The following is a 12,227-nucleotide window of genomic DNA, read 5'->3' on the forward strand; positions in this document are numbered from 1 at the left end:
CTGTCAACCACCCCATTCTTATTGGGAGACTAAATAGCCTTGGTTTCTCTAATGACTGCCTCACCTGGTTCACCAACTACTTCTCAGATAGAGTTCAATGTGTCAAATTGGAGGGCCTGTTGTCTGGACCTCTGGCCATCTATGGGGGTGCCACAGGGTTCAATTCTCGGGCCGACTCTATTCTCTGTGTATATCAATGATGTTGCTCTTGCTGCTGGTGAAGCTCGGATCCACCTCTATGCGGACGACACCATTTTGTATACATCTGGCCCTTCATTGGACACTGTGTTAACAAACCTCCAAACGAGCTTCAACGCCATACAACACTCCTTCCGTAGCCTCCAACTGCTCTTAAACACTAGTAAAACTAAATGCATGCTCTTCAATCGAACGCTGCTTGCACCCGCCCACCCGACTAGAATCACTACTCTCGGCGGGTCTCTCCTAAAGTATGTGGACAACTACAAATACCTAGGTGTCTGGTTAGACTGTAAACTCTCCTTCCAGACTCACATTAAGCATCTCCAATCAAAAGTTAGATCTAGAATCGGCTTCCAATTTCGCAACAAAGCCTCCTTCACTCATGCTGCCAAACATGCCCTCGTAAAACTGACTATCCTACCGATCCTTGACTTCGGCGATGTCATTTACAAAATAGCCTCCAACACTCTACTCAGCAAATTGGATGTAGTCTATCACAGTGCCATCCGTTTTGTCACCAAAGCCCCCTATATTACCCACCATTGTGACCTGTACGCTCTTGTTGGCTGGCCCTCACTACATATTCGTCGCCAAACCCACTGGCTCCAGGTCATCTATAAATCACTGCTAGGCAAATCCCTGTCTTACCTTAGCTCACTAGTCACCATAGCAACACCCACCCGTAGTCTGTGCTCCAGCAGGTATCTCTCACTGGTCATCCCCAAAGCCAACACCTCCTTTGGCCGCCATTCCTTCCAGTTCTCTGCTGCCAATGACTGGAACAAACTGCAAAAATCTCTGAAGCTGGAGACTCTTATCTCCCTCACTAACTTTAAGCGTCAGTTGTCAGAGCAGCTTACCAATCACTGCACCTGTACACAGCCATTCTGAAATTAGCCCACCCAACTACCTCATCCCCATATTATTTATTTTGCTAATTTGCACCCCAGTATCTCTATTTGCACATCATCTTTTGCACATCTATCATTCCAGTGTTAATACAACATTTTAACTATTTTGCACTATGGCCTATTTATTGCCTTACCTCCATAACTTACTACATTCGCACACACTGTATATATATTTTCTGTTTGTATTTTTGACTTTATGTTTTGTTTATTCCATATGTAACTCTGTGTTGTTGTTTTTAATCGCACTGCTTTGCTTTATCTTGGCCAGGTCGCAGTTGTAAATGAGAACTTGTTTTTTCATTTGCCAATGACCCCCCCCCCCAAAAAATGAAGCTGGTTGAGAGAATGCCAAGAATGTGCAAAGCTGTCATCGAGGCAAAGGGTGGCTATTTTAAGAATCTCAAATATAAAATATATTTAGATTTGTTTAACACTTTTTTGGTTACTACATGATTCCATATGTGTTATTTCATAGTTTTGATGTCTTCACTATTCTTCTACAATGTAGAAAATAGTAAAATTAAAGAAAAACCCTTGAATGAGTAGGTGTGTCCATACTTTTGACTTGTACTGTAGATAGACCTCAATAATATATAAATATACAAAGCAATTTGATCCAATAATAACATTTAAACATGTACATCATTTGTGGTCTTGAATATAAGTCAATGATTTGTACAATATAACCTGCACTGCTTTTAAACATGTACACAGTGCCCTCTTTTGGTCTGGTATGGTAAGGCAGGTAAGGTCTGGGTTTCCACCATGATTCTCATGGAGGTGCTAGTGCTACAGTCTACTAGAGTTGAAACATACACAGTCAAAATGTCATCTCTATTCAGCACATCCAACTAATGGAAAAATATCAAGACAAACTAATAAATGTTTACCTTTTGTTTTTATTTACATAAATACTTGAGTGGGCTCAAGCGGGACATGGGTCCATCAACAGTACAGACATATTATATATAGGTGTGGGGATTCTATCTCTGGGGTAGATGGTTACTTGTCAGCTGGCTTATCCCCAGCTGGCAGCTCAGGTGCCTTGGCCTCACGGTGGGCTGGGAACACCTCCCATGGGCTGTTCAGGTCAAACTTACGAAACTCCTGTGAGAGCTCCACAGGCTCTGCCACCACACGCTTCACCTCATCATCATAACGCACCTGAGATGTACCAGATGGACAGAATGAACAACATAGTAGATACCAGTGGAGGCTGATGAGGGGACGACGGCTCATAATAATGTCTGGAACGGAGCGAATGGAAATGACATCAAACACATGGAAACCATATGTTTGATTCATTTGATACCATTCCACTCATTCAGCCATTACCAAAAGCCCGTCCTCCCCAATTAAGGTGCCACCAGCCTCCTGTGGTAGATACAATCCTTCAGTAATGTGAAGTCACATGTACAGATCTTAGGACAGGATTAAGTTATAATTTGGCCTTTAATGTATGTGCACTACATGGGACATTTCTCAGCATTCATGTCTGAACTTACCTCCACAAATCCAGACAGTGGGAAGTCTTTCCTAAATGGATGCCCCTCAAACCCATAATCTGTCAGAATACGTCTCAGGTCAGGGTGGTTGGCGAAGAAAACTCCATACATGTCCCACACCTAATGACACAAGCACAAAACATATCCTTTTATAGCGTTGGAAAGGGAGGGCATATTCCCGAAAACGTTCTAAGTTTACCAGTAAACTACCAGAATTTTGGTAACATTCAAGTTATTTATGACATCTAGTGGCCTTTTTGGGTACTTCAGATTATCCAGGTGTCTGTAGTTATCTCTGGCCCTCTATGTGGCTTTATAACATATACAAATATAAAATAATCAAAACATATATTGTTTAAAAAATAATAATTGAATGACAAAGCTGTAAAACATTATCCTGAATATAAACCATCAACTTAGTGAATATCATTGTTGCTTAATACAGTGGGGAAAAAAAGTATTTAGTCAGCCACCAATTGTGCAAGTTCTCCCACTTAAAAAGATGAGGCCTGTAATTTTCATCATAGGTACACGTCAACTATGACAGACAAATTGAGAAAAAAAAATATCCAGAAAATCGCATTGTAGGATTTTTAATGAATTTATTTGCAAATTATAGTGGAAAATAAGTATTTGGTCACCTAAAAACAAGCAAGATATCTGGCTCTCACAGACCTGTAACAACTTCTTTAAGAGGCTCCTCTGTCCTCCACTCGTTACCTGTATTAATGGCACCTGTTTGAACTTGTTATCAGTATAAAAGACACCTGTCCACAACCTCAAACAGTCACACTCCAAACTCCACTATGGCCAAGACCAAAGAGCTGTCAAAGGACACCAGAAACAAAATTGTAGACCTGCACCAGGCTGGGAAGACTGAATCTGCAATAGGTAAGCAGCTTGGTTTGAAGAAATCAACTGTGGGAGCAATTATTAGGAAATGGAAGACATACAAGACCACTGATAATCTCCCTCGATCTGGGGCTCCACGCAAGATCTCACCCCGTGGGGTCAAAATGATCACAAGAACGGTGAGCAAAAATCCCAGAACCACACGGGGGGACCTAGTGAATGACCTGCAGAGAGCTGGGACCAAAGTAACAAAGCCTACCATCAGTAACACACTACGCCGCCAGGGACTCAAATCCTGCAGTGCCAGACGTGTCCCCCTGCTTAAGCCAGTACATGTCCAGGCCCGTCTGAAGTTTGCTAGAGTGCATTTGGATGATCCAGAAGAGGATTGGGAGAATGTCATATGGTCAGATAAAACCAAAATATAAAACTTTTTGGTAAAGACTCAACTCGTCGTGTTTGGAGGACAATGAATGCTGAGTTGCATCCAAAGAACACCATACCTACTGTGAAGTATGGGGGTGGAAACATCATGCTTTGGGGCTGTTTTTCTGCAAAGAGACCAGGACGACTGATCCGTGTAAAGGAAAGAATGAATGGGGCCATGTATCGTGAGATTTTGAGTGAAAACCTCCTTCCATCAGCAAGGGCATTGAAGATGAAACGTGGCTGGGTCTTTCAGCATGACAATGATCCCAAACACACCGCCCGGGCAACGAAGGAGTGGCTTCGTAAGAAGCATTTCAAGGTCCTGAAGTGGCCTAGCCAGTCTCCAGATCTCAACCCCATAGAAAATCTTTGGAGGGAGTTGAAAGTCCGTTGCCCAGCGACAGCCCCAAAACATCACTGCTCTAGAGGAGATCTGCATGGAGGAATGGGCCAAAATACCAGCAACAGTGTGTGAAAACCTTGTGAAGACTTAGAGAAAACGTTTGACCTGTGTCATTGCCAACAAAGGGTATATAACAAAGTATTGAGAAACTTTTGTTATTGACCAAATACTTATTTTCCACCATAATTTGCAAATAAATTCATTAAAAATCCTACAATGTGATTTTCTGGAGAAAAAAAATCTCATTTTGTCTGTCATAGTTGACGTGTACCTATGATGAAAATTACAGGCCTCTCATCTTTTTAAGTGGGAGAACTTGCACAATTGGTGGCTGACTAAATACTTTCTTTCCCCACTGTATATGGGTTTCAGCATGAAATATCCTTAATATTTTTTCCCCCCACACTGGTATTTATTTTACTGCGTCAATATGTCTTTGTTATAAATGTTTTGGCGCCAAACTGGTGGCAGTTGTGAAAAAAGTCATTAGTTGGAAGAGTTGCAGAGTTAATTGAAAATAATGCCATTGATGATTATATGCTTTTTTTTCATTCATTTGGATATTTTCTCTTTAACCATATGTTCTCAACTAGAAACTCATGGAGAATATGGACAGATATAAAAAAAATTATACTATATGATTTATTTATTTTAAATGTATTCAAGTATAAATGACCAAAGTTACAATAGATTGCCATATATTCCAGTAACTTTGGTAAATTACTGCTAGCTTTGCAAACCTATCCTTTCATGAGCATTTGCCTTGGCAGGCAATATATAAATCCTGAGCTGCCAACAAAAAAATGTTGGAATCTTGGAATCATTCAAGCAAAGCATTCTTATGATGTTACTGTCAGATTTACCTCCCTCTCGTACCAGTTGGCTGCGTTGTGGACAGACACAGAGGAGTCTACTGGGGTGAGCTCGTCGGTGTAGGTCTTCAAACGGATCCGGGAGTTGTAGCGCAGGGAGAGCAGGTTGTACACAATCTATTCACCATCAAAGAAAACATAGACTTAGACATAACAACTTAACCTCTGATTAGATCAGGGTTCATCAAAACAATCTGGCTAAATTCTCACTTATGTCAGCTATGGACATGTTTGTGTCTGAACATGTTTATAACCGCAAAAATAACAAAGGACTGTCATGAAGAGAGAGGTATCCTATTGGAACAATAGGCTGGGGCTATGGACGGAATAGTACCTCAAAGCGATTCTGGCGGGTGGGAATGTCCACTGCAGTAAGGTCAATCATGTTTCGGAACTGAGCGTTGCTGTGGTCTCTCAGAAAGGTCAACACAGGGATGACCCCGTCAGGATGGATCATCACCTCCAACTCATTGTAACACGTCACCTGAAGATATAACATGCATACTTGTAAAGTTCATATGGCTTCAAAATGACACTCAATTAGCTATACAAAACAGCAAGCTTTCTAAGAAGGTAAATAAAGATTAAGATAACTTTAGTGGTCAATTGTACACAAGGTCCAACCGAAATTAACCGCTTTTAACCCAACCCCTCCAAAATATACACATACAGTGGGAAGAACAAGTATTTAATACACTGCCGATTTTGCAGGTTTTCCTACTTACAAAGCATGTAGAGGTCTGTAATTTTTATCATAGGTACACTTCAACTGTGAGAGACAGAATCTAAAACAAAAATCCAGAAAATCATGTTGTATGATTTTTAAGTAATTCATTTGCATTTTATTGCATGACATAAGTATTTGATCACCTACCAACCAGTAAGAATTCTGGCTCTCACAGACCTGTTAGTTTTTCTTTAAGAAGCCCTCCTGTTCTCCACTCATTACCTGTATTAACTGCACCTGTTTGAACTCGTTACCTGTATAAAAGACACCTGTCCACACTCACACACTCAATCAAACAGACTCCAACTTCTCCACAATGGCCAAGACCAGAGAGCTGTGTAAGGACATCAGGGATAAAATTGTAGACCTGCACAAGGCTGGGATGGGCTACAGGACAATAGGCAAGCAGCTTGGTGAGAAGGCAACAACTGTTGGCGCAATTATTAGAAAATGGAAGAAGTTCAAGATGACGGTCAATCACCCTCGGTCTGGGGCTCCATGCAAGATCTCACCTCGTGGGGCATCAATGATCATGAGGAAGGTGAGGGATCAGCCCAGAACTACACGGCAGGACCTGGTCAATGACCTGAAGAGAGCTGGGACCACAGTCTCAAAGAAAACCATTAGTAACACACTACGCCGTCATGGATTAAAATCCTGCAGCGCACGCAATGTCCCCCTGCTCAAGCCAGCGCATGTCCAGGCCCGTCTGAAGTTTGCCAATGACCATCTGGATGATCCAGAGGAGGAATGGGAGAAGGTCATGTGGTCTGATGAGACAAAAATAGAGCTTTTTGGTCTAAACTCCACTTGCCGTGTTTGGAGGAAGAAGAAGGATGAGTACAACCCCAAGAACACCATCCCAACTGTGAAGCATGGAGGTGGAAACATCATTCTCTGGGGATGCTTTTCTGCAAAGGGGACAGGACGACTGCACCGTATTGAGGGGAGGATGGATGGGGCCATGTATCGCGAGATCTTGGCCAACAACCTCCTTCCCTCAGTAAGAGCATTGAAGATGGGTCGTGGCTGGGTCTTCCAGCATGACAACGACCCGAAACACACAGCCATGGCAACTAAGGAGTGGCTCTGTAAGAAACATCTCAAGGTCCTGGAGTGGCCTAGCCAGTCTCCAGACCTGAACCCAATAGAACATCTTTGGAGGGAGCTGAAAGTCTGTATTGCCCAGCGACAGCCCCGAAACCTGAAGGATCTGGAGAAGGTCTGTATGGAGGAGTGGGCCAAAATCCCTGCTGCAGTGTGTGCAAACCTGGTCAAGACCTACAGGAAACGTATGATCTCTGTAATTGCAAACAAAGGTTTCTGTACCAAATATTAAGTTCTGCTTTTCTGATGTATCAAATACTTATGTCATGCAATAAAATGCAAATTAATTACTTAAAAATCATACAATGTGATTTTCTGGATTTTTGTTTTAGATTCCGTCTCTCACAGTTGAAGTGTACCTATGATAAAAATTACAGACCTCTACATGCTTTCTAAGTAGGAAAACCTGCAAAATCGGCAGTGTATCAAATACTTGTTCTCCCCACTGTACAAACAGGTTTTGGAGAGGTGCGGGGGCTGCCACTGGGCATCCGGGGACCTGTTGTTGTAGGAGGTTAAGTGCCTTGCTCAAGGACACAATGGCAGGCAATGGCATCTAGGATTTCATACCAGCAACCTTCCGGTTGCCAGCTTAATTCCCAAGTGTGGACTCCTTTCTAACCTTATGTTCCCCATGTTTGAGACGCACCATATGCATTTAGGATTTACAGTATAGTTTCCCTTAATGGTTGCTCAACATTGTATGATTGTGTGGGTGTCATGTGTTAAAGCTGACTGTATTCATTATAGCAGTTGTTGCAATTACATTATCTCACCTGGACTTGCTGCACATATTTAGGAAGCATTTCAGCAACATATTCTCCAAAAGCTGCAAGTTGGTTATGGGTGACTGCATCCTTGGGTCTGACAGTGGCTACATAGATGGGCACATGAAATAAATTCAAATAAAGGATGAGGCAATTCAATTATTGTTGCACTCAATCATTATTGTATTCAGTGTTGCAAAGATCACTGACTGAATTTAAAAAACTAAATGGTTAGATAATTATACTACATTGGGGATGGACTATGACTTTGCGGGTTCAACATACTAATGATGATTATCGCAATGAGCACCATAAAGACAAATGCCATGGGCTGGGTGAATTATACTAGACACACTGGTATACTCACGTTTTGTTTCAGTTGTCTCGGATCTCGCTTGCACGAGACATGGGCTTCGATTGGCAACTGTAACATATTACATAAAATAACATTACGTACTCAATGACTAGCTAACGTTAAAACGGGTTGGATTACCAGCATGGTCCTCTCCTCTGAGCTAGTTGACTGCTCGCTAGCTAGCGGCTAAGTGACTGTGTAACACTTTCACGTTACTTGACTCAGTTATAGCTACATAACACTATCATAACAAGGATATAGCTAGCTAATACATACACTACATGACCAAAAGTATGTGGACACCTGCTCGTCGAACATCTCATTCCAAAATCATGGGCATTAATATGGACTTGGTCCCCCATTTGCTGCTATAACAGCCTCCACTCTTCTTGGAAGGCTTTATACTATATGTTGGAACATTGCTGCGAGGACTTGATTCCATTCAGCCACAAGAGCATTAGTGAGGTCAGGCACTGATGTTGGGCGATTAGGCCTGGCTCGCAGTCAGCATTCCAATTCATCCCAAAGGTGTTCGATGGAGTTCAGGTCAGGGCTCTGTGCAGGCCAGTCAATTTATTACACACCGATCTCGACAAACCATTTATGTATGGATCTCGCTTTGTGCACGGGGGCATTGTCATGCTGTAGTGTTAAGATTTCCCTTCCCTAAAGGAGCCTAGCCCGAACCATGAAAAACAGCCCCAGACCATTATTCCTCCTCCACCAAACTTTACAGTTGGCACTATGCATTTGGGCAGGTAGCGTTCTCCTGGCATTCGCCAAACCCAGATTCGTCTGTCATGAAGCTCCCGACAAACAGTTATTGTGCTGACATTGCCTTCAGAGGCAGTTTGGAACTCGGTAGTAAGTGTTGCAACCGAGGACAGACGATTTTTACGCACTACAGCACTCTGTGGTCCTGTTCTGTGAGCTTGTGTGGCCTGCAATTTCGCGGCTGAGCTGTTGTTGCTCCTAGAAGTTTCCACTTCACAATAACAGCATTTACAGTTGACCAGGGCAGCTCTAGCAGGACAGACATTTGACAAACTGACAACGGTGCCACGTTGAAAGTCACTGGGCTCTTCAGTAAGGCCATTCTACTGTCTGTTTGTCTATGGAGATTGCATGGCTGTGTGCTCGATTTTATACACCTGTCAGCAACGGGTGTGGCCGAAATAGCCGAATCCACAAATTTGAAGGGGTGTCCACATACCTTTGTATATATAGTGTATTATAAGCATACATGCCTGTTACGTGAGAATGCTATTCATTGACTACAGCTCAGCACTCAACACCATAGTGCCCTCTAAGCTCATCACTAAGCTAAGGATCCTGGGACTAAACACCTCCCTCTGCAACTGGATCCTGGACTTCCTGACGGGCCGCCCCCAGGTGGTAAGAGTAGGTAACAACACATCTGCCACACTGATCCTCAACACGGGGCCCCCTCAGGGATGCGTGCTCAGTCCCCTCCTGTACTCTCTGTTCACCCATGACTGCATGGCCAGGCACGACTCCAACACCATCATTAAGTTTGCCGACGACACAACAGTGGTAGGCCTGATCACCGACAACGATGAGACAGCCTATAGGGAGGAGGTCAGAGACCTGGCCGTGTGGTGCCAGGACAACAACCTCTCCCTCAACGTGACCAAGACAAAGGAGATTCTTGTGGACTACAGGAAAAAAAAAGGGGACTGAGCACGCCCCCATTCTCATCGACGGGGCTGTAGTGGAACAGGTTGAGAGCTTTAAGTTCCTTGGTGTCCACATCACCAACGAACTATCATGGTCCAAACACACCAAGACAGTCGTGAAGAGGGCACGACAAAGCCTATTCCCCCTCAGGAGACTGAAAAGATTTGGCATGGGTCCTCAGATCCTCAAAAAATTCTACAGCTGCACCATCGAGAGCATCCTGACTGGTTGCATCACCGCCTGGTATGGCAACTGCTTGGCCTCCGACCGCAAGGCACTACAGAGGGTAGTGCGTACGGCCCAGTACATCACTGGGGCCAAGCTTCCTGCCATCCAGGACCTCTATACCAGGCGGTGTCAGAGGAAGGCCCTCAAAATTGTCAAAGACTCCAGTCATAGACTGTTCTCTCTGCTACCGCACGGCAAGCGGTACCGGAGTGCCAAGTCTAGGTCCAAAAGACTTCTCAACAGCTTCTACCCCCAAGCCATAAGACTCCTGAACAGCTAATCATGGCTACCCGGACTATTTGCACTGCCCCCGCACCCCATCCTTTTTACGCTGCTGCTACTCTGTTAATTATTTATGCATAGTCACTTTAACTCTACCCACATGTACATATTACTTCAACTACCTCAACTAGCCGGTGCCCCCGCACATTGACTCTGCACCGGTACCCCCCTGTATATATAGCCTCCCTACTGTTATTTTATTTTACTTTTTTTCTCTCAACACTTTTTTTGTTGTTGTTTTATTTTTAAAAATAAATGCACTGTTGGTTAAGGGCTGTAAGTAAGCATTTCACTGTAATGTCTGCACCTGTTGTATTCGGCGCATGTGACCAATACAATTTGATTTGATTAGTGTCAGTTTATAACTGACATGACAATGTGCGTTCCAGGTCGTCTGTTTCAGTCGTACTGCGAAGATGATCAACATCTGATTTGCGTTTAGTAAGCTTCTAGATGCGCAGTGTGACAACAAATTCCGACCTGGAACATCACCACTGACTTGCGAGACGATTTGACGGAAGGTCAAGTGAGAACTGGCTAACTACAGATAGCGCGATCTTAACAACAATATAGGTCCGTAATCACGCACATTAACTGTAAATGAAGACAGCATGTTAGTGCACAGTTAATGCTTGAAATGTACTTACGATTCAAAGTCCTGCTAAAACCTCCGCGAACAAAACGCACTAACGATGCCGCCATGTTTTTTCAATGACGTATTCAATTTTCTTCTTCTGGGTTTTGATAACGATGGGGAGCTTAAAAGCACAGATAGAACGAGACAGATATTTCACCGGATGTATAAATGTGAAGCATCCGCTTGACGTTTCCACTCACTTTCAAATATGGTAGTGAGAGGAAGCCTACCTGCCTGGAGAAGATGGAACTAGATTGATTTTGGCCCCCTTGCTTTTTCTGCCCACTATGACTCATTTGTTCACATTGGAAACGACAGGCTGTGTTCTATCTTGGTTTAGTTATAAAAAGCTTTGTTAAAAGCTTTTGCTTCACCGCCATTTACTGAGATGAAGTGATGCAGTGGAACCAACGGTTGATGGATCTTTGGTTTTACCATTTATTTTTAATGCACATTTCAGACAGGTAATTTAACACTGGATAGAACTTATCAAGAGCTATCTGTTGCTATACTGATTTTAATCCTAAATGTATCTTGGCCTAGCCTGGTTGCCAGTCTCTGTACAGGTACATTCAATTCCTTGTGGAATGTTAGGAGACTGATATCCAGACTATTAGGCCCCTTGCCTGGAAACCCGACGTTGAATTGCATTGAATTCTACTTAAGGCCGAAATTAGCGTTTGAATCAGGAAAGTTTCCTCTCAAAACCTCTACAAGCCAGAATGTTGAATCAAATTACAGTTTAACGTACTTTACTGGTTGTTGTACAGTGGTCGTCTTAGCTGTAGGAATGTGAGACAAAACTTTTCAAAGCCCTGGTAGTGTTCAGATTTCAATCATCTGAAGCATGCACACAATATAAAAATAAATGCAGGAGAGGCATGCACACTTGCCTGGATCGTGCATGTTTTTACATGGTTCTGCGTATGCTTCAGGTGATCGAAATTTGAACACACCACCAGCACTTTGAAAATTGTATGTATACTGAACAAAAATATAAACGCAACAATTTCAAAGATTTGACTGAGTTACAGTTCATAGAAGGAAATCAGTCATTTTAAATAAATTCATTAGGCCCTAATCTAATCTTGAGACATCTGTGGCATTGTGTTGTGTGACAAAACTGCACATTTTAGTGGCCTTTTGTCCCCAGCACAAGGTGCACCTGTGTAATGATCACGCTGTTTAGTCAGCTTCTTGATATGCCACACCTGTCAGGTGGATAGATTATCTTGGCATAGGAGAAATGCTCA

General features: G+C 43.0%; 1 protein-coding gene across 1 annotated transcript; it reads right to left on the reverse strand.

The window, feature by feature from the left end:
* Positions 1-1,991: 1,991 nt before the first annotated feature.
* Positions 1,992-11,072, reverse strand: LOC311127087 (NADH dehydrogenase [ubiquinone] iron-sulfur protein 3, mitochondrial-like). The gene is made up of 7 exons (XM_084158853.1): positions 10,985-11,072; positions 8,142-8,198; positions 7,784-7,881; positions 5,508-5,657; positions 5,165-5,290; positions 2,618-2,737; positions 1,992-2,276 (listed from the first exon to the last, which is right to left on the reverse strand). Exons 1-7 carry the CDS (start codon positions 11,037-11,039, stop codon positions 2,115-2,117), a joined length of 768 nt encoding a protein of 255 aa, XP_084014979.1. The 5' UTR covers positions 11,040-11,072; the 3' UTR covers positions 1,992-2,114.
* Between the last annotated feature and the right edge of the window lie 1,155 nt (positions 11,073-12,227).

The sequence above is a fragment of the Coregonus lavaretus genome (assembly GCF_964263955.1).
Source record: "Coregonus lavaretus genome assembly, chromosome: 4".
NCBI classification, from domain to species: Eukaryota; Metazoa; Chordata; class Actinopteri; order Salmoniformes; family Salmonidae; genus Coregonus; species Coregonus lavaretus.